Below are 24420 nucleotides of genomic sequence, written 5' to 3' on the forward strand. Positions count from 1 at the left end.
TTCCTTGATGCCACTTACAACAGTGAAATCCTATGTATGTTTTCACAGTGTCTTCTTTACTTTGAGTACAACACTTGATAATAATTCCGGTTATTTCCTAACCTTATTTGACATTAAATCAAACATTTCTTGTTATTTCAAGTCTGCCGTTTTATATTGATTATGTTGTAAGCGGGCAAGTTGGTACAACAAAACTTGTACGGTCCACTATATGGAAGTAAGCAAGTCATGGTATAGGCGGGTTAATCATATGCCGGATGAACTAGTTCTGCTGAAGTTATTGGTATGTCGAAACTGCGGATAGATCTGCGATTCACTTATCACAACTCTGTAGCGTAACAATAACAGGCTCGGATCCACTCTCTCGTATGCTTTGACTATGTCCGATTTCGAGATTCACTTTGTGCAGCCAGCACAATGAAGACTGTCAACAATGCACTCCCCGACCCGGGCGTAAAACTGTCTTGTTAGATTACTTCTATTGACTGCATGTCCTGAGAAAATAAACAAATCTAAAACACAGCGGTAGAAACTAACTGTTTTAGTATACTAGTCCTTATAATGATACCACATAGCAAAACCCTAAAAAATGTCAAATTTCTACTAGTCCTTGTGATACCTTAACTATTGGGCAACTTGGCAAGGACTGTCGCTAAACAAAGATCTGAGGACATCCCATTACAGGTCATGTCAGAACGACCTTTCATCCGACCAATCAAAGCGTTGCTTACCAGATCATGAAAGTGACAATCGGAATGTGTTTTCTAATCATGCAATCTCGAAAACTTTAAAACGGGGTATTCCGAACAATAGTTACTGATACCGTCAAAATTATCGTCTATCTCTCGCTCCCGTGGGATAAACATTTGAACGGAGGACGCATTGCACAGTACTTGGGAAGCACTGCTGTACAATCGCAACCATATATTAGACATTCCGGAATGTTCATTTGTTCAGTTTTCATAATTTGAATCGAGGACTGTGTCAACATATATTTCAAGCGTAGTCAAAATGGAAGTCGCCAGGTTGAAACGAGTACCGTAACGCTCAAGAAAGCTTCTTTCTAATTGGCTGATGTCGACTGCTTGTTAGTCGTTTCAGTGGTTGGTCAAAGTTCGCGAAAGGTCATTCTGGCGTGACCTGTAATGGGGTGTCCTCAGATCTTTGTTTAGTGGCAGTGAGAACATAGATCTGATTTAAATGAGATTGAGCTCCGCACAGTAAGGCCGACAACGCAAGCACTGCAAAGTAAACTGGCTTCAGTCAAGTGTTTTGTTAGGGGCAAATTGAAGAGAAAGCTTGTGTGTTTTGTTTTTTATGGATGAGTTACAAAATATAGATTGACAGCTTGGTTAGATTAGAAGCCAGTGTTTATCAAAGCCTAGATTATAATATATATATATGCCATGGCTGTATGAAGCCAATCACTCTCCCACCCTGAGATCCTTGTGGCCAGCCGAGTTCTTCAAAACTTACAAAGTCTATTGATGTGTTTTTCATCTCTTTCATTTTTACGCATTTTGTTAAACGTAACCTTCACTGAGAAAATATCATTAACATAATAAACATATTGATCCTCCTCATGCTGTCATGGAAGCCCTGGTAAGAGCTTGCGACAAAGTCACTTTGATGTGTAAAGTTGTATTGTCATACATCTCACTGTTGCAGTTGTAGTAGTATATTTATGTAAAAGATAGCTACACAATAAACTGCAAAGAACAATTAAGAATGAAGCATGGTAAATTCCATGATTAAACATTGTTCTATCATGACTTCCTTTCTGGAGATTCAAACATGCTCTCGCAACTTGATGACATCATAGTGGTTCATCAAAATAGTCTTGACAGCAGCGATAAGATGGAGAAAGATGTATCAAGTGAAGACGATCAAACTGATGTGACCACGAAAGACTAGGGAACACAATGTGATGTTAAACTCTGTCCTGAGATTTCTAAATAAAATGAATGTTTATCAATAAAAACATTATCGCGAGACAGTTATCCTTGTGCAAAATGTACCTGGTGTAGATTGACATCATTGTCAAACATTGTTGACTGTGTTGTCTTTATGCCAAACAACAAGCATAGGGCTAAAGCTAAATTTGTTTTCTTAACAGATAAATGTTATGTATTAATTGTGTTAATTGTATTGTCTATGATGGTTGATTCAGTTGGTTTAAACAGATGTAATAATATATACCACATTGATCAATGGAGGGATATTAGTGGCTGACATTTATCTTAGTACATGCACAGTGCCGCTGCTCATCTTGTAAAAGGGTGGCCCAGTCGTCTAAGGTTCGCTGTGCAGAGTTGCGTCCCTTGGGCACGCTAGAAACCTATGATTGTGGGTTCGAAATCCCAGTTCGCCCCAATTATGTTTCTAGGTTTGTCAGCACCATACCGGTGCTCGTGGGTTTCACCGAAGTGGTAAACGTCTCAGACCTGCATCACTTCGGGCTTTCCTCCCACATTAAGCTGACACGCCGCGATATAACTGGAATACCGTTAAAAGCGGCGTTAAACCCAACTCACTCACTCACTCATCTTGTACAAATACACCCATCATTATAACATGGACTCCTATGTACAGAGACAAACAGAGAACGAAATAAACACAGACAATTTATTTAACAACATATAAAGGAACTAAAACTGTCACTATCACACTAAATATACCTGTCACATTAATATTTCTCTAAAAAGGTACTCCACATTCACTCTTAGCTAACCTAAAACAGTTTTTTGTCACACAATAACATATCCTAGATTTAGACACAGAATATGACTGCAATCGTCCTCGGTGTTGGATCAAGAGGCGGGAATCAGAGGGTTGATGCCATATTCATTGGTGTGAATATGTACTTTGCATGACTATTTAACATGATTAAGCCGCCTCCGTGGTCTTGTGGTAGAGCGTCCGCCCGGAGAGTGGAAGGTCCGGGGTTCCATCCCCGGCCGCGTCATACCAAAAGACGTTAAGAAATGGTACTTGTTGTTACCCTGTCTGGCCCTCGACATTAAGGGGCTAAAACAAGGACTGGTCGGCTCAGAGTCAGTATACTGTGTCTGAGTGGGGTATTCATGTTAAACTGCGGCATGGTATCTCAGTGAGCTAGCACTATAAATCGGCATCAGTCCGGACTAGTACAAGCAGCCACACACACACACACACGTGCATGCACGTCGCTATATAAGTGCAATAATCTTGGACGCGACGTTAAACCCAATTTCACCTCACCTCACCTAACATGATTAAATGTTTTTTTCAATAGATCTCTTTAAACCCCACCCTGACTATAAAAAGCCATCAAGGTGGCGGTGTTTCAGTTCCTTACATGGCACAGGCAGGTTGTATCAGCTAGGGTACAAGTTGTACAAAGTGGAAAACCTTCCCAAATTAAGTCGTCTCTAAATGTCAAATGGAAACCTTAATTATTGATTTGGGTTCCGCCTATAATCTAGTATAGCAGTCTGTGACTTATGCCACTGATCCGAAGCCAGCATCTAATACAATTCTTTTTGCTAATGTAAACTCAGCTAGTACTAGTCCATATAATAATACTTACTCCACTGAAAATGATATAAAGAGTCATGCAGGCTTAAAAGTTTTTGGCACAGACTGGTACAGGACTTGTGCCAGTTTCAATGTCTGACTGTTTCCTTATGATTATTATTTCCCTGACCTAAAAGGGCGGGGTTATATAGTTATACCAAGGTATACCATCCGTCATTCCGTCTGTCCTTCTGAGGACAACTTTTTGTGCAACCTATAACTTGAAAACTACGTCATAGATTCTTTTCAAACTTGGTGAACACTTTCTATACCTATTGCGGAGGTGCAGTGCAAAGGTTGATTTTATCATTTGGATTTTCTAAAGAACTACAGTTTTTTTCAGTTTTTCACTTAGAACTTTTTTAGTTACACAATTTCGCGATCTATTACTTGAAAACTACTTCATAGACTTTTTTCAATTTCATGGAAAAGTTTCCATACTAATAGAAGAGGTGCAGTGCAAAAAAAATTTTTGATATGTGTATTTTCTGAAAAATATGATTTATTTCATGTTGTGAACTTAGAATATTTTTACTACAACATTTGCGCAAAAAAAACTTGCTTGATGAATTCTTTTCCAATTAGGGGTACAGTTTCTCTACCAATGAGACAGGTGCAGTGCATAGTTTGATTTTGATGAGTGGATTTTCTGAGAAAATATTGCATTTTTGATGTTTTGAACTTGAAATATGTTTGGGTAGAAGTTGGGGTATTAGTGGGCCTGCTCACTTTTTGTCTTATTTTGCCAATGTTTTTGCCATTTCTATTATCAAGGAGTTTCCACTGAATGTTTTTTCTCTCTCTTGTTTCAGAAGTGTTTGCATGAAGAAAATACTGAAATGTTAACAAATATGATTGTTGACATGTTACCATGGCTACAAGTGTAAGAAACTAATCAGACTTTCAACAACATATTGAGCTTGAAATCTCCCAAGATGGCTTCCAGTGTGTCAAACAAGTACTCCTATTCTGACACATTTGAAGGGACATCGGTTCCCTCCGAGACGTCTTCGCCAGAGATAGTTTATACAATCCCATTTGATGAGGACAAAAATATCAGCAGAACAAGCCAGTACTCCAGTGGAAGTCTCAGTGATGACAGCACACACACACAGACACTCACTAATAGGAAGAAGTGTAATACCAGTAAGACAAGTCAGTACTCCAGCACGAGCTCGGGCCATCAGACATCACACAGTCATACACCTACGTTCACTAGTCGTGAGAACCAGACTACCAATGAGCATTCTAGTGGAGGTGTTAGCTATGACAGAACATCCTACACACATGCCTATACAAGTGATGTGTCGGATACTCTAACCTACCAGGAAGACTTCACTGATGTAGAGGGAGGAACAGATGTTGAGGATGCTTTCTCTTACTCGGATACGTTTGAGGACAGCGCGTTTCCTACAGACACTGTGAGGTCCTCAGTACAAGAAGGGCAGGACTCCCGCAGCTATCTGGAGACTGTCGCCTCAGAGGACACTAGTAACCAGGAGAGGAAGTACCTGGATGAGTATGTACAAAGCCTGCTGTGTACATTGTTAAACATCTTCCCGAGGCAAGAGAGTTAACTGACTATAAAGATCCAGTTTCCACCCTTGCCGAACTAGGCTGGTATTATTGAGTTACATTTTGGCTGGACGAGTCTATGCATAGTCCAATCAAAATCGCGCACCGAAATTGAAATCTGGTTCGTAAACTGTCGTGCAGATTTCGGTCGATTGCAGGATTTGCAAAGCATGTGCACCACCAACTAGTTGTCAGCAGATATTTTCCAAATCTTCTCATGTGTTTAATCAAGGTGATCACGTGATTTGATGCATTTCGCGATGTAAGACCCCTTTTATCACAATATAGATATTGATTATCGATCAGATCGTCCTGACCGGGCGCAACCATTTTGTGTGAAGCAAACGCAAGTGATACGAGAGGTGGAATCTGAATGGTCCTTATGAGAGGTTTAGGAGGAACTCAATTGGTAATAGCCACTGGTGGCGCTACAATCGAGCCCAGTAATTCCAGCCTAGTTCGGCAAGGGTGGAAACTGGACTTTTAAAGTCAGTTAACTCTCTTGCCTTGGGTAGATGATTGTTAAACTGATACCCAGTAGTTATTGGACATAGGGAAATCTACTCAAAGCAGTCTCTGTTTGTAAAATTGTTTTCAATTATGATACTGAGAAGCCGATGTATATCTATATACTGAAAGAAAGTAAGGGGACTAATGATCTGAATGGAACTATTGTTTAGGTGTACATTTACAATACTGTGGCACTGCATCTGAAAACCAGAGTTAGAAATTGGCACTAGTCCCGTAATCCTTGCCAAACTGCCCAATTGTTAAGGTATCGAAAGGACTAGTATAAATTTGCCAATTTTAAGGGCTTTGCTATATGTTATTGTTATAAGGACTAGTGGAATAAGAATGTTCGTTTCTACCACTGGAAGACAACATTTAATCACAATTAAATTTCACATACAGCATGCATGAACAGCACGTGATACACACTGTGTGCCAAAGTGTGCGCGCCCTACTATCACTAATGCAGATGAGCTAAGCACATGCTTAAATATGCCTATGAGACAGTATCTCAATGAACAGACAACATGGCCAATCGGGGGTACGATAAAGGGGGGCAATATCCCAAGTTGAATATGTGGCAAATCATAAAGTGTTATTCCTCAATTGTGACACTAGTACCTTCAAACAGATGGGGTTGCAATGAGACATGGGTGTGGCAGGCCCACAAAAACAACACCTAGACAAGATAATCTCATTACTTTCATTGCACTGTGCAATCCATTCAAATCTGTTCCTGTTATCTATAGAGAATTCCGTACAATAAACAGGAAGTCAAATTTCAACATCTACCGTTAAAAACTGCCACAATGTAGCCCACCTGAAAGCAAGATGGCAGCTTACCAAAGATTGGGGTGGGCCAGGCAACACCATGGAAGGGTGGTGCATCAATGGCACCATACAGAAGAATCAAGATTTTGATAAAGATATTGATTTACATGCACAAAATTAATTTTACAGACATTTATCGTCACTACATTTTCACTATCATTTCATTAGTTCCCCAATTTTTGTCGGTAGTATTAATTCCTCATCACTTGTGTTCCAAATGCCCTATGATCATGAGTTGATGAAGATGCTGAACTACTGCATGATGATCCACTGATGTTGTAGTGTATAAATGTGTGCATGTTGCAGCTCCTTTGAGAGTCCGAGTCTGACAGCAACAAGTCGTGATGGACACACGCTTGACTTCACAGAGAGCCACATCTTTGGGCCGGCTACTGAGGAGATCCGGGAGCTGTCTGTATGTCACCTGTTTTCTCACTCACTCACTCACTCACTCACTCACTCACTCACTCACTCACTCACTCACTCACTCACTCACTCACTCACTCACTCACTCACTCACTCACTCATCCATCCACTCATTCACACACCCATCCTCCCACTCACTCACTCACTCATCAATCCACTAATTCACACACACCCACTCACTCACTCACTCACTCACTCACTCACTCACTCACTCACTCACTCACTCACTCACTCACTCATCCACTCACCCATCCACTCACCCATCCACTCATTCACACACCCATCCTCCCACTCACTCACTCACTCACTCATCAATCCACTCATTCACACACACCCATCCTCCTACTCACTCACTCACTCACTCGCTCACTCACTCACTCACACTCACTCACTCATCCATCCACTCATCCATCCACTCATTCACACACACCCATCCTCCCACTCACTCACTCTCTCATTTAGTGATTGTCTACACGGTAGTTCTTCAGGACCAATTTTGTCCCTTGGTATTGTCTGTGGCAACAAGATTGCCCACACGGTAGTACTTCATGTTTGATGGGGTCTAGACTTACACGGTTTAGTTCTGTTCTTCAGGCTGAAGATTTAGCTAAGGCCGAGGCTTTTGAAGCAAGGGAAAACTTCCTCAACAACTTGCTGGGACGTCTGAAGGCGTCAAAGACAGTTTCTAATCGCAGTACAAGGCCTCAGCAGGGTAAGTGCACATTTTACAAAAGTTGATATCAGCAAAATTGATATCTGTCATGTCCAGACCATGCTATTGCACTCGTCATCTCCTAGTTGCAAGTCATGGTCATTGGTCAGTTGGGAAGAGACCATCTATGGTGATTCTTAAAGTCTAGTTCTTTGAATAAAACTCCAAGGAACCTTGTCAACCTCATTAACTGAGATCTTAGTGCTGGCAACTGCTACACAATGATATGAGGACATGCCATCACAGGTCAAGTCAGAACTAGGGCTGGGGCGAGTCCAGATTTACTACCTGGCATCCCCTATTACCAGACCCTACCCAGGTACCCACTGTAGGTCTCAAGAGACAGAAACAATATGTCCAATTGGGAATAGTTAGACCGAAGTCCTGGCAATATGTATTTAGATACACGTATAAGTCGATCTGGTCGTGCATACACTGAAGTTGACTGAAGTTTATTTTTATTCAAACATGTAAAGGTCAGAAGGAATTGGTGTATAGTCAGAAAGAAATGTGGAAATTAGTGACTCGTAGTGTAACTGTGCAGTCCTTTGGGTACTCGGGTCCTGCTCAGTACCCACCCGACCTCAGTACCCGAGGTACCCGTCCCAGCACTAGTCGGAGCGACCTTTCACGAACTTTGACCAACCAAAAGCCTTTCATAAAGCTTTCTCAAGCTTTCTCAAGCTTTATGACTCTAATTTCAAACTGGTGACTTCTATTCCAGATTAAGATTTGAAAGTTCTTGACTCTGAATTTGAAAACTGAAAATTCTTGAATGTCTAAGTGATAGCCAAGATTGTATGGAAGTACTTCCCATGGGCTATAGGAAGTCTCTTTGGTTTCAAATGTTTATCCCATTGATGCGAGAGGTAGACGATGATTTTGACGGAACCAGTCATATGCCCGTAACTGTTGTTTGGAATGCCTCGTGTTAACCTTTCACAGTTGCATGATTTGAAAACCTATACAGACTTTCACTTTCTGAATATTTTTTTTTTGTTGTTGACATTTTTTATTCCTTTCGAAGAGTTGTACATCAGGTTCAGAGGTTACACAGTAGGTTTAGTCAATTGTAGTGAAAATACGTTACATAGATGTACATTTCTTGTGATATAAATATAGCATGCATAATTGAAACACACCCACGCACACGCACACGCACACGCACACGCACACGCACACTTTCTGAATATGGTAAGCGTGGCACTTTATCAGACGAGAGGTCGTTCTGATATGACCTGTAATGTAATCACCCACTGCTTATTGTAAGAGCTGACTTATCTGAGGATCAGGTAGCCACAGCGTGTGACTTGCTGAATGTGCATCAGTGATGTGGGGTGTTAAATATGACACACTTGATGTCCATGGACTTTAAAAGGTTCAATCTAGTAAACCACGAACCTAAAACATTCAAAACATCATCATGTGATTGGAGGGTACAATGAAAACAATACCTTTCTTAGCAGAGAGAATGACTTGTGTGGTGAGGCACACACAGGACTGGCCGTGGTGCGAAGGATAAATTACTGACATTGATGCACTTAACATACAGTAGAATATAGTACAGTACAACTTGAGATGTGCGTATTACAGAATAATGGTATAAATACAAACAGCTCTAGTTGAGAAGGAAATTATATAAAGTGCTGTTAATTCAGAATTTGCTGTATTGCGCATTTTCCACTATGGACTTTGGTCAGCCTTTGAAAAAACAAGCATTGTGAATACAGATGCTATTTTCATCTCATGATCAAAGACAAATGCATCAATACATTATTTCCTATGGTCAATACTCTCTTAGATCAGCCCAGAGGCGTGCTTACGTTTACTGACTACTGGAAGGGAGGTAATGCACTAGGGTGAAAGGTTTCTGCTGCCAGCTTTAAAAGATGTCAGCTCCATGTTACGTATTTGGTGACTTATTCCATGACGTAATTTTTCTGAAAGAGGATTTGGTATGAGGTGGAATTATTACATGAAAATGTTTTTATATGTGAAATATAATCAGGGAATTAACAATTTAAAAGTTCCAAACTTCTCGAATTCTCAGGAGTTTAGCGAAGTTTACTGTGCTATTTTGGGCATTTGAAATTCTCTTCACACTAATAGCATGGATGGTTGCTTTCAGTCACTGATTTGTCCTACACTTTGTTATAGTCCACGAGATCCCCCTCTCATTATCCTTATCTAACACAGAGAAGTTTGACTAATTTGTCTGCTTCTGTCAAAGGGCCACACTTTCCATGAGAAGCAGATAGTAGATGTCAGTGTTACAGGAATCACTGATAGAAGGTCCTGGCTTTGTGTATGAAAATGGTAGATACTGAGAAGTTGGTGAAGTTGTCAGCATTGCAAGATAAGCGAATTGTTATGAAGCATACTTAGAAAAGGGCTTGTAGAACATTGTTGTTTTCTGATTTTAGTCAAAAAAGCGTCAAAAAGTCGTGATGAGAAGAAGTTCTGCCAGCGGACAATCAATCGGCTGAGGTCACCCAAGATGGGTAGGTATCTGTCATGTCGGCCATGTTGGAGGTCACCCAAGATGGGTAGGTATCTGTCATGTCTGCCATGTTGGAGGTGACGCAAGACGGGTAGGTATCTGTCATGTCGGCCATGTTGGAGGTCACCCAAGATGGGTAGGCATCTGTCATGTCGGCCATGTTGGAGGTCACCCAAGATGGGTAGGTATCTGTCATGTCAGCCATGTTGGAAGTGACGCAAGACGGGTAGGTATCTGTCATGTCTGCCATGTTGGAGGTCACCCAAGATGGGTAGGTATCTGTCATGTCGGCCATGTTGGAAGTCACCCAAGATGGGTAGGTATCTGTCATGTCAGCCATGTTGGAGGTCACCCAAGATGGGTAGGTATCTGTCATGTCGGCCATGTTGGAGGTCACCCAAGATGGGTAGGTATCTGTCATGTCAGCCATGTTGGAAGTGACGCAAGACGGGTAGGTATCTGTCATGTCTGCCATGTTGGAGGTCACCCAAGATGGGTAGGTATCTGTCATGTCGGCCATATTGGAGGTCACCCAAGATGGGTGGGTACCTGTCATATTGGATGTCACGCAAGATTGGTAGGTATCTGTCATGTTGGAGGTCACCCAAGATGGGTAGGTATCTGTCATGTCGGCCATGTTGGAGGTCACCCAAGATGGGTAGGTATCTGTCATGTCGGCCATGTTGGAGGTCACCCAAGATGGGTGGGTATCTGTCATGTCAGCCATGTTGGAAGTCACCCAAGATGGGTAGGTATCTGTCATGTCGGTCATGTTGGAGGTCACCCAAGATGGGTAGGTATCTGTCATATCAGCCATGTTGGAAGTGACGCCAGACGGGCAGGTATCTGTCATGTCGGTCATGTTGGAGGTCACCCAAGATGGGTAGGTATCTGTCATGTCGGCCATGTTGGAGGTCACCCAAGACGGGTAGGTATCTGTCATGTCGGTCATTTTGGAGGTCACGCAAGATGGGTAGGTATCTGTCATGTTGGAGGTCACCCAAGATGGGTAGGTATCTGTCATGTCGGCCATGTTGGAGGTCACCCAAGATGGGTGGGTATCTGTCATGTCGGCCATGTTGGAGGTCACCCAAGATGGGTGGGTACCTGTCATATTGGATGTCACGCAAGATGGGTAGGTATCTGTCATGTTGGAGGTCACCCAAGATGGGTGGGTACCTGTCATATTGGATGTCACGCAAGATGGGTAGGTATCTGTCATGTTGGAGGTCACTCAAGATGGGTGGGTATCTGTCATGTCAGCCATGTTGGAGGTCACCCAAGATGGGTGGGTATCTGTCATGTCAGCCATGTTGGAGGTCACCCAAGATGGGTGGGTATCTGTCATGTTGGAGGTCACCCAAGATGGGTGGGTATCTGCAATGTCGGTCATGTTGGAAGTCACCCAAGATGGGTGGGTATCTGTCATGTCGGCCATGTTGGAGGTCTGCCAAGATGGGTGGGTACCCTCTTGGAATCCCCTTCAACATTGAGTCAAATTACACTTAGTGTCTTTCAGTCCCATGAAGATCCAGGGTAGAATAGGTCTTCAGCAACCCATGCTTGCCATAAAAGTCAATTGTGTTTGTAGTATGAGGTGACTAACGTGATCTGATGGTCAGGCTCAGTGACTTGGTTGATGCATGTCATCGTATCCCAATATGGATGGATCGAAGCTCATATTGTCAATCACTGGATTTTCTGGTCCAGACTCTATCTTTTACAGACTGCCGTCATATAGCTCTATATATTGCTGAGTCCAGCATTAAACAACAAACAAACAAAACAGTGTATTTTGAACTGCCCTGCCCTGTGTTTGCCAGGTGAGGCTGACATACGAGATGCTGGAGCACACCAGTCGGAGACACTCAGCAGTCAGCCGCTGGAAGCATATGGGCTGGCCCCTGCACTGATGGACAGACTGAAGCTTGATAACCTCATCCACAAGATGAAGAAGGTGAGACTTGACAGATCGCTTGTGTGTGTCTGTCTTGAATACCCCAGAGCATCCTATTCCTATCATTGATGCTGGCGCATATATACTGTTTATATTTACTCCTACCACAAAGTATTTTTACAGAGTGATGGCCCTTGCTCTGTGCTTTTCAACATAATGCATACTGTGTGACATGGGGGAAAAGTTTTCTCAAAAACTAGAGAAGTTACATGAATGAAAGCAATGATGTTTATCTAAGAGATACTTGTCAAGACTGAGTACAAAAATTGGTGCCGTAAATTATGTTTTTCCAGAGTTACATCCCTTGCTCAATGTGTTTAGATTTTGTGCACACACAGGTTCGGCCCTTGATCTCCATGTTTGTTTCGTGTTTTGTATCTCCAATGGAAAAAAGATTGTTTAGAAACTACTCAAGTTACATGAATGAAACTTTACAAGTTTATCAAAGAGATACTCATGACATGTCATACATCCACCCTATCTCTTCTTAAAGATATATAGGACTTTTATAATAACATTAACATGTGATTGAGTGAGTGTGTATGGTTTTATGCTGCTTTTAGCAATATTCGAGCAATATAACCAGAAATGGGCTTCACACATTATACCCATGTCAGGAATCGAACCCAGGTCTTCTGTGTGATGAGCAAATGCTTAAACCACTAGGCTAACCGATCTCCCCACATTATCATGTGGGGCAGTCTCATGTTAAAACAGATGAAGCATATTTGGTCTGGTTTTTACTGTGGGGAGTGGGGCAGTCTCATGTTAAAACAGATGAAGCGTGTTAGGTCTGGTTTTTACTGTGGGGAGTGGGGCAGTCTCATGTTAAAACAGATGAAGCTTGTTAGGTCTGGTTTGTACTGTGGGGAGTGGGGCAGTCTCATGTTAAAACAGATGAAGCGTGTTAGGTCTGCTTTGTACTGTGGGGAGTGGGGCAGTCTCATGTTAAAACAGATGAAGCGTGTTAGGTCTGGTTTGTACTGTGGGGAGTGGGGCAGTCTCATGTTAAAACAGATGAAGCATGTTAGGTCTGGTTTGTACTGTGGGGAGTGGGGCAGTCTCATGTTAAAACAGATGAAGCGTGTTAGGTCTGGTTTTTACTGTGGGGAGTGGGGCAGTCTCATGTTAAAACAGATGAAGCGTGTTAGGTCTGCTTTGTACTGTGGGGAGTGGGGCAGTCTCATGTTAAAACAGATGAAGCGTGTTAGGTCTGGTTTGTACTGTGGGGAGTGGGGTAGTCTCATGTTAAAACAGATGAAGCGTGTTAGGTCTGGTTTGTACTGTGGGGAGTGGGGCAGTCTCATGTTAAAACAGATGAAGCGTGTTAGGTCTGCTTTGTACTGTGGGGAGTGGGGCAGTCTCATGTTAAAACAGATGAAGCATGTTAGGTCTGCTTTGTACTGTGGGGAGTGGGGCAGTCTCATGTTAAAACAGATGAAGCATATTTGGTCTGCTTTGTACTGTGGGGAGTGGGGCAGTCTCATGTTAAAACAGATGAAGCGTGTTAGGTCTGCTTTGTACTGTGGGGAGTGGGGCAGTCTCATGTTAAAACAGATGAAGCGTGTTAGGTCTGCTTTGTACTGTGGGGAGTGGGGCAGTCTCATGTTAAAACAGATGAAGCATGTTAGGTCTGGTTTGTACTGTGGGGAGTGGGGTAGTCTCATGTTAAAACAGATGAAGCATGTTTGGTCTGCTTTGTACTGTGGGGAGTGGGGCAGTCTCATGTTAAAACAGATGAAGCGTGTTAGGTCTGCTTTGTACTGTGGGGAGTGGGGCAGTCTCATGTTAAAACAGATGAAGCATGTTAGGTCTGGTTTGTACTGTGGGGAGTGGGGCAGTCTCATGTTAAAACAGATGAAGCATGTTTGGTCTGCTTTGTACTGTGGGGAGTGGGGCAGTCTCATGTTAAAACAGATGAAGCGTGTTAGGTCTGGTTTGTACTGTGGGGAGTGGGGCAGTCTCATGTTAAAACAGATGAAGCGTGTTAGGTCTGGTTTTTACTGTGGGGTGTGGGGCAGTCTCATGTTAAAACAGATGAAGCGTGTTAGGTCTGGTTTGTACTGTGGGGTGTGGGGCAGTCTCATGTTAAAACAGATGAAGCATGTTAGGTCTGCTTTGTACTGTGGGGAGTGGGGTAGTCTCATGTTAAAACAGATGAAGCATGTTAGGTCTGGTTTGTACTGTAGGGAGTGGGGCAGTCTCATGTTAAAACAGATGAAGCGTGTTAGGTCTGGTTTTTACTGTGGGGAGTGGGGCAGTCTCATGTTAAAACAGATGAAGCGTGTTAGGTCTGCTTTGTACTGTGGGGAGTGGGGCAGTCTCATGTTAAAACAGATGAAGGGTGTTAGGTCTGCTTTGTACTGTGGGGAGTGGGGCAGTCTCATGTTAAAACAGATGAAGCGTGTTAGGTCTGGTTTGTACTGTGGGGAGTGGGGCAGTCTCATGTTAAAACAGATGAAGCGTTTTAGGTCTGCTTTGTACTGTGGGGAGTGGGGCAGTCTCATGTTAAAACAGATGAAGCGTGTTAGGTCTGGTTTGTACTGTGGGGAGTGGGGCAGTCTCATGTTAAAACAGATGAAGCGTGTTAGGTCTGGTTTTTACTGTGGGGAGTGGGGCAGTCTCATGTTAAAACAGATGAAGCGTGTTAGGTCTGGTTTTTACTGTGGGGAGTGGGGCAGTCTCATGTTAAAACAGATGAAGCATGTTAGGTCTGCTTTGTACTGTGGGGAGTGGGGCAGTCTCATGTTAAAACAGATGAAGCGTTTTAGGTCTGCTTTGTACTGTGGGGAGTGGGGCAGTGTTGCTGTGGTATTGTTGAAGTCACACTAAAAGTTCAATAAAAGTGACCTTCACTTAATGCAGCTCACAGAGCACTTATGCACAGTGAATGCTGCGCTATACAAATGCATTTATTATTATCATTATGTACAAATGAAAATAGAAAAATTCAGCAAAGAGGGTCTGGGTTATCCCGGCACAGTCAGGCTGGTTAGGCTCATCATCAGCTCAGGGCCCTTGCCTCCTCTACACATAACCCAGACAGCGAATGGGACTTCTCCGAGGAAGCGCTGCCTAGTCAAACCCACCCAGAACCTTTCGGAGAATGTGAAGACTAACCAACACTGCTGCCTTCTGCATTACCCAGATTGGCAGAAGAGCTGTATTCCTGGTAGCAAACCCGGGTACTTTCCCAATGTCAGACAACAGATTTGGGGGGTAGCAAACCTAAGGCACCGAGAACAATGGGGCTTCGGACAACTTTGTACTTGGGATGCAAGCGTGACATTTAGAAAGCGAGGTGCGCATATATTTACCATGTTTTTCCTGAATCTTGTCCATCACATTAGTGTCAAAGGGGACAGAAAATTCAGTAACATAAATGATTTCATTGGATTTATCAAAAAGGACAAGATCAGGTTTGTTGTCCTGGATACGTCTGAGGCTTTATACTGGCCTATTCCAAAGAATTTTGAATTTATCATGTTCCTTGATACCCTCTACATTTTCTGGGTCTTACCATGCATGGACCTCTGTGTCAAAACCACAAGCATGGCGAAGACGGTAATAAAATGATCGAGCTACACCATCATGTCGCTTAAGACACTGTGCTTGTGCCAAAGCTGGGCATCCACTTCAATGTGTTGGACAGTCTCATAAAATTCATTGCATAATCTACATTTCATATTTACATTTTGATGCAAAATCACACAATGACGGTTTTGAGTGTTTTGTGACTGGTCCTGAGCAGCAAACAGGAAGCCTTCTGTTTCACTTTTCAGGCCAGACGACTTCATCCGAGCTGCCGGATTGCTGATCTTCTCAACACACTGCACATAAACTCGATGCAGTGGTCGTTCAGAAAGCCTCTCCTTGAAAAACTGAGTCTGGGCTGATTTGATATGTCACTTCGCTTGGTTGACACTCATTTCTGTACTATCCAGCAGAACCGTCAAAATAATCAACACTGACATTGAGATTATGCCCCATATCCTTTGCTCGTTTCAGGAATGATCTGCATTATTTTCATCATGAGTCTTGACATGCTTCACAAGAGGATCATCAGACCAATAAGTGTGCACAAAACAATTCTATCATGAAGAGCCTCCACATTAATCAAACCACGCCCTCCCATCCTAATTGGTAAATATAAGCAATTGAGGGAAGAGCGAGGGTGGTGGGATCTATTGTCTACCATGATTCTTCTGTGAGGGTGTCAATACCCTGAATTTCTTGTTTCGTCCAAACAACAACACATAAAGAATACGAAAGGAGGGGGTCAGCTTTATTATTATTATTATTATTATTATTATTATTATTATTATTATTATTACAGTGCATGTGTTGGGTTTCAGTTGTCCTCGCAGGAAGTGCATGACGTCCACAAGTGCAAGCCGTGCAGGTACCACACCTCATCCAGCTCTGTTACAGTCTCAGTATTGTGGTCTGCACCATTGACTCTTTGTCAAAAACAGTTTTGTGTAATGTGTAATAATTTTTTAATTTGAAATTTACACGGCATACAGCTTTTCCATTGGACGAGAGGTCGGTCACATGACCGTGAAATTGTCGTCAATAAGTGTATGAACGACACAATTTGACCTCCTTTAACCTCAGCATAAGGTAGTGTACAGAGTGGGATGTAGAACATACGAGGATCAGGTTGGTTTGCCCAATTTGATGTGAGCTTTTCCAGTGTTCGAAATACCTGCCTGCCCGACCGTCCAAGACAGGTTGATTTCATCTTGGGCTGCCAGATTTTCAAATCCCCCTGCCCGACAGTCGGGTTATATTTCATATGTGAAAATATTCAAAATATTTCCCGATGATAAGCATTAATTCACATGTAAAGATGAATGATAAAATGTAACCAAAAAGAAACCCCGTTAGCTTATCCATGAGAAACATATGATTATAGTGGGCAGGCAGGTTTTGGTCAGGGCGGGCAAGTATTTCAGCTAATTAAAGACCTTTGTGTAACCTCTTTCTAACTGCACGTATTTGTTCTGGTGGTGGTATAACAGTCACATGAACCAAGATTTGTTTCTGTAGGTATTGTGTGTTTTATCTCTGGGCTGATCTTGTCACAGGAAACAACAACGGAAGCTGGAAGAAGCAGAAGCGAGACAACATTTCCTCAACTATCACCACCATCGACTTCAGGCCAGAGATGTGGATGCCAGGGTAGATTCTCATCTTACCAGGATGGTACGTTTACTGTCTGTCTGACCACCTTAGCAACATTGTATCTTACCAGGATGGTATGTTAACTGTCTGTCTGACCACCTTAGAAACAGTGTATCTTACCAGGATGGTACGTTAACTGTCTGTCTGACCACCTTAGCAACAGTGTATCTCACCAGGATGGTACGTTAACTGTCTGTCTGACCACCATAGCAACAGTGTATCTCACCAGGATGGTACATTAACTGTCTGTCTGACCACCTTAGCAACAGTGTATCTTACCAGGATGGTACATTAACTGTCTGTCTGACCACCTTAGCAACAGTGTATCTTACCAGGATGGTACGTTAACTGTCTGTCTGACCACCTTAGCAACAGTGTATCTTACCAGGATGGTACATTAACTGCCTGTCTGACCACCTTAGCAACAGTGTATCTTACCAGGATGGTACGTTAACTGCCTGTCTGACCACCTTAGCAACAGTGTATCTTACCAGGATGGTACATTAACTGCCTGTCTGACCACCTTAGCAACAGTATATCTTACCAGGATGGTACATTAACTGTCTGTCTGACCACCTTAGCAACAGTGTATCTTACCAGGATGGTACATTAACTGCCTGTCTGACCACCTTAGGGGACTCTTTTTTTCTTTCTTGCTTTACAGATGCGCCGCTCTTTCAAAGTCCAAATGTTAAAAAAAAAAGTAAAAGTGAAAATTACCATATATCGCTGTGTATAAGGCGAGTTTTTCATACCTAAAATGAGGGGGTTAAGAAGGGGGGTCGTCTTATACATGGAGTCGAAGATCTCACATTTTTTTCCAGTTGTTTCACTTTCAGCTTCGACTGGCAATGTCAACCTGCGTCCGATAGCCAGCCCAGCATTTGACAATAAAACTTCGCATTTCGGCCTAAATAACTGTTCCAATAATTATTTCCATACATAAACATGATTTGTATCTGTTTTCCTTGAGTAAAATTTAATCATTTCTGCAAATAAAGTTGAAATAACCCTCGCCTCGGTGCACCTTGTCAAGCCAGCTGACACGGTAAAACAATCAACATCCGTGAGTAGAGAGCCGGAAGTACCGGTAAGCATTCGCATATTGCACATGTGACATAGCATGTGATAACCGGTGAAGCTGAAATCAATTCCCGCTGTTGTTACAGTTGTATTAACAACTGTTGGAGACGGAATAAACACGCTGAATGTGAAGCAAACATAAGCCTAGTTAGTTGCAACATAGTTAATTGGCGATTAAATTACTCACCATTGTCTCTTATATGTTATGACTTCATAAATGAATTTTATTTTACGGGCACCAATTTGGTGTCGTACCGTGTAAACACAAAATGCCAACATGTGCAGGAGTTACATACGCGACCAATCATCGTAGAAAAAACAACGCAAGATAAACATATTTTTATTGCATATAAAAGGTTTGTGTGCGCACTTGTCATGTGCTTCATTCCAGGTTGCTTTATACACGGAGTATATGATTTTGGGTTGATTTTGAAGGCATGTACAGCGATATACGTTACCCTTTTTTCATTACCAGCAATCTTTTCATCAAAAAGTTCAAACAAAATAAATTTCCTCGTCGGGAAGTCACTCTATTTCTCACTGGGATCCTTCTCTAATACCATCAAAGCTTGTCAACGCAAAGCGCAGTGGTGACCAGTTTAACTCTTTTAACACCATCAGTCACCAGACACCGCAGGGTAGACCGTCCAAGTCACGTCAAAATAGTTTATAATTTTATTATCCTATTTGTCATTTCATTCATTTATTAAATCTGTGACATTTCACAATGTCTGAAATACATATTCCATTTGATTTTACCCTTTTTTCTCAGTAGATTAAAAAATTATTCACTATCTTGCAATCTTGTTGAAAATAAAATTCTCGGACACACCTCGACAACGGGTCCTCATTGAACATGTCAAACAGCAAAAGAAAGACACTTCAAGCAAAATATTTTGACGTTTCGTAAAAGTCTGAAAATTATCAAACACAAGGACTGTACCGTTGCTGTAATTTGATTGGCTGCCTAAGGTCACATGCTTAAATTTGACCAATCACGAACCTTGTAGCAGGTTATGTCGGTGATTTGGGCGGCAAAAGAAAGTTTAGGTCGAGTTCCATGATCGATAAAAAAATAACAAGAAGAGGATTTGTTGTGAATTATAATATAATCTAGGGAGGGGTAACAAATGATTGATCAACCACAGTTTGAATGAAATTGTGCAATCACAGGTAATGTAAGCTCTAGGTAAACAATGGTGGGGTAAGAAATTTCATTTTAAAAAGTTGTCTGAAATGTCACCAAAAAATTGTCAGACACTCTACAAGTTCATTGTCGACACAGTTGCCTCAATGCATGCTGTGATACGCCGCCTCATCGATGACGTCAGTCTTCTGATGACGTGGACTGGAATCAGTTGCCACTCGTCTCTCAGGGCCTGTTGCAAATCTTGTCTGTTGACGGGAGGCTGATGGCGTGCTCTAATCTGTCTATCAAGATGGTCCCATAGATGTTCAATAGGATTCATATCGGATGAGTGGGCAGGCCAGGGTAAAACGTCAACGTTCTGCTGGTTTAGAAAGTTCCGAGTCAGTCTTGCAGTATGGAGGCTGGCATTGTCGTGTTGAAACAATGTCCCCTGCTGTTGGTTTTGTAAGAATGGAAGCTCAACTGGCTGCAACACTTGGTCTCTGTACTGCACAGCATTCAGGTTTCCCTGTATAATCACCAAATCAGTCTTCTGATCTCCACAAATACCGCCCCACACCATGACACCTCCCCCGCCGAATGGATGGACCTCTCGAATACACGCCGGAGCCAAACATTCCCCTCTGCGTTGATAAACTCGTTCTCTGCCATCATTTCGAAACAAGTTAAACCGACTTTCTTCAGTAAACAGCACTCGACGCCAATTTCTCACTTGCCAGTGTCGAACCTGCCTCGACCATCGCAGTCTCAGGCGTCCATGTTGAGCAGTCAGTACCATTCCTCGGAAAGGACGATACGCTCGGATTCCAGCAGCACGAAGTGGCTACTGTCAATGGTGTACAACCAAACCTTCTGGCAATTTGGACCTGTGTTGCCCCCATTTCGGCCATACCGATGGTTCTCTCTCTCTGCTCCTGTGACAGTCGTGGCATTTCTTTTGTGTGCTTTCATTGTGTATGGTTATACCCTGCAGACGAACGCATTTATACAGCTAACATGTACGTGCATTTTATGCCATAGGCCGGGAAACCTGTTGCACCATTTTTTTGTCACCGCAAGAGCGCCATCAAAGGTAGCGCGTTATCCACTAGTTATCACTGTTTTTAGGAAAATTACAAATTGCCAACCTATACTTTCTTTTGCCGCTTAGTTTAAGTTTTTTAGTGTATACTGGCATGGCAGCCTTCGACGTATGTGTTATTTGTACGAAGCTTTGAAAATGGAGGTATTTCCTCATGTTAGTGAGCGGACAGCCTCTGTCATTGGGAAATGGATGATAACAGATATTATTTGTAATTCTTTATAAAATAATGTTCCGACTAGATCTACGTTAACAAATGAAAATAAAAAAGGAATAGGTAAATGGATTTCATGAAACCTTATATTTGCCAAAAATCGTTAAATGTTCACTTCATTTGTCCTTAATCTGGACGTTATGAATGTTTTAGCTTACATTATTTTTGTTTAAAACAAACTTTATTAAGTTGTTAATGAATTATCTAAATAATGTAATACATATAACTTTCATATTTATAAACAATAGGATTAATTAGACCTTTCAAATAGCAGAAAATTCCCTTGATAAATGTTGGCTTCATCTATCACACAAGAGTCTCTGGCAATTTGGTGTCACAGCAGTAATCCTCTGGTTGGCTGGTGTCAAAAGAGTTAAACGTTGCCCATGCTGCCAAAATAGCAGCGTCTTTCATGCATTTCCACCCATAACATGAATATTATTATATTGCCATTTGTGCACAAGCTGAGTGCCAGGGATATGATAAAGTGTTCTTGAAAAATTGAGTTGTTTTAATTTTGTTACTCCAGAATATTTTTTTTATACATAACTTTTTAGGACCAAATTCAAGTAAAAAAAATCTCTGAAGCTTTTTTTTTTTAAAACTGGCCTACCTCACTTTTGAAATGAGTTTGAAATAAGTAAACCAAGAAATAAAGAAAAATGTCGCCTTAGCAATAAACAGTGTATCCTTATGGTATGTTGAGTGTCTGTCTGACCACCTTAGTAACAGTGTATTACACCAAGATTGTAGGTCAAGTGTCTGTCTGACCAGATTAGCAACTAACAGTGTATCATACCAGGATGGTACGTCAAGTGTCTGTGACCAGATAAACAAAAGTGTATCATACGAAGATGGTACATTAAGTGTCAGTCTCACCAGATTAGCAGTTAACAGTTCACACCGAGATGGTATGTTTGCTGTCAATCTGGCCATCTAAGTAAGTTAGGATATTTGTGGTTGTGTGCCACTGAGACTGCCATGTATGAATAAAGATGTTGGTTATTGTGTTGCAGACTTCCATCAACCTTATCGGTGAGCTGGTCCAGATGTTCCCCCGACCCGACACATCCTCCGGGGACCTGCTGTACCTGTACAAGCAACAGCTTCACAGGAGGAGGATGGATGCCTAGGCCAACAGCGTGTCTTACAGGCATCAGGAGTCAGCTGTGGACAAGGAGTAGGCCATCTGACAGACACTAGAATAACTGCCGATCAGCACTTAATCACTGCCTGGCGTCACTGGGATGACATCGGACACTGTGTGTTTGCTCTGTGCTGTCATCAGACATCGTGTGAGTGCTCTGTAATGTCATCAGACACTGTGTGAGTGCTCTGTGCTGTCATCAGACACTGTGTGAGTGCTCTGTAATGCCATCAGACACTGTGTGAGTGCTCTGTGATGTCACCAGACACTGTGCGAGTGCTCTGTGATGTCATCAGACACTGTGTGAGTGCATTGTGATGTCATCAGACACTTTGTGAGTGCTTTGTGATGTCATCAGACACTGTGTGAGGGCTCTGTGGTGTCTGTTTTACCATACATGAGGACTTCAGCATATGATTCTTCTCATTCTCACATACATGTATGAAATAAACAAAAGTGTTAATGATCTGAGTGGAAATATTTTGTGTATATCCTCTGTAAATCAAGTCAGATGTGGCGTCGTAAATGTAAGATTGTACCAACTGATTTCTACACTTCACAGAAAGTGAACCTATTTTATGACTTACTTATACAAAGCAGGTTGTTACTCCCAAAAGTGGGCAAAGTGTTTGCTTGTCACACCAGATCTACAGGTTTGATACCTCACATGGGTGTACCCACACAGTTGTATTGCTGGAATATTGCTACAAGTGGCGTAAAATCCACACTGCCAACCTTAGCAACAGTGTACCATACAAGGATGGAATGTTACGTGTCAGTCTCACTAGCTTAGCAACAGCTTACCACACCAGGATTGTCCATTAAGTGTCTGTTTGACCAGCTTAGCAACAGTGTATCTTACCAGGATGGTACCTTAACTGTCTGTTTGACCAGCTTAGCAACAGTGTATCTTACCAGGATGGTACCTTAACTGTCTGTTTGACCAGCTAAGCAACAGTGTATCTTACCAGGATGGTACCTTAACTGTCTGTTTGACCAGCTTAGCAACAGTGTATCTTACCAGGATGGTACCTTAACTGTCTGTTTGACCAGCTTAGCAACAGTGTATCTTACCAGGATGGTACCTTAACTGTCTGTTTGAGCAGCTTAGCAACAGTGTATCTTACCAGGATGGTACGTTAATTGTCTGTCTGTCCAGATTAGAAACAGTGTATCATCTAGGCTGGTACATTAATTGTCTTTCTGACCAGCTTATCAACAGTGTACCATACCAGGATGGTACGTTAACTGTCTGTTTGATCAGCTTAGTCACAGTGTATCATACCAGGATGCTACGTCAAGTGTCTGTTTGACCAGCTTAGCCACAGTGTGTCATACCAGGATGGTACGTGAACTGTCTGTTTGACCAGCTTAGCAACAGCGTATCATACCAGGATGGAACGTTAACTGTCTGTTTGACCAGCTTAGCCACAGTGTATCATACCAGGATGGTATGTTAACTGTCTGTTTGAGCAGCTTAGCCAGTGTGTCATACCAGGATGGTACGTGAACTGTCTGTTTCACAAGCTTAGCAACAGTGTATCATACCAGGATGGTACCTTAGGTGTTTGTTTGACCAGCTTAGCCACAGTGTATCATACCAGGATGGAACGTTAACTGTCTGTTTGACCAGTGAAAACAGAGAGATATGGAATCAGTTTTGTATAGAGATGGAATCAGTTTTGTATAGAGATTGAATCCTGTTATCTAAAGAGATAGAATCCGGTTTTGTACAGAGATGGAATCAGTTTTGTAAAGAGATGGAATCAGTTTTGTATAGAGATGGAATCAGTTTTGTATAGAGATGGAATCAGTTTTGTTTAGAGATGGAATCCTGTTATGTAAAGAGATATAATCAGTTTTGTATTGAGATGGAATCAGTTTTGTATAGAGATGGAATCAGTTTTCTATATAGATGGAATCCTGTTATCTAAAGAGATGGATTTGTTTTGTATAGAGATTGAATCAGTTTTGTATAGAGATGGAATCAGTTTTGTATAGGTATGGAATCAGTTTTATATAGGGATGGAATCAGTTTTGTATAGAGATGGAATCAGTTTTGTATAGAGATGGAATCCTGTTATCTAAAGAGATAGAATCCGGTTTTGTAAAGAGATGGGATCAGTTTTGTATAGGAATGGAATCAGTTTTGTATAGAGATAGAGTCAGTTTTGTATAGGGATGGAATCAGTTTTGTAAAGAGATGGAATCAGTTTTGAATAGAGATGGAATCAGTTCTGTATAGAGATGAAATCATGTTATCTAAATAGATGGAATCCTGTTATCTAAAGAGATGGAATCAGTTGTGTATAGAGATGGAATCATGTTATTTAAAGAGATGGATCAGTTTTGTATAGAGATATAATCAGTTGTGTATGGGGATGAATCAGTTGTGTATAGAGATATTATGAGTTGGGTATAGAGATTGAATCAGTTTTGTATTGAGATGGAATCAGTTTTGTTTGGAGATGTAATCCTCTTATCTAAAGAGA

General features: G+C 41.9%; 1 protein-coding gene across 1 annotated transcript; it reads left to right on the forward strand.

The window, feature by feature from the left end:
- The first annotated feature begins 158 nt into the window (after positions 1-158).
- On the forward strand, positions 159-22399 carry LOC124149925. The gene is made up of 9 exons (XM_046521772.2): positions 159-283; positions 4368-5074; positions 6778-6886; positions 7492-7609; positions 10033-10110; positions 11933-12066; positions 16422-16468; positions 17157-17274; positions 21798-22399. The coding sequence occupies exons 2-9, from the start codon at positions 4491-4493 to the stop codon at positions 21912-21914; spliced, it is 1305 nt and encodes a 434-aa protein (XP_046377728.1). The 5' UTR covers positions 159-283; positions 4368-4490; the 3' UTR covers positions 21915-22399.
- Positions 22400-24420: the final 2021 nt, after the last annotated feature.

Source organism: Haliotis rufescens, unplaced genomic scaffold, assembly GCF_023055435.1.
Source record: "Haliotis rufescens isolate VD_foot unplaced genomic scaffold, xgHalRufe1.0.p SCAF_4, whole genome shotgun sequence".
Taxonomy (NCBI): Eukaryota; Metazoa; Mollusca; class Gastropoda; order Lepetellida; family Haliotidae; genus Haliotis; species Haliotis rufescens.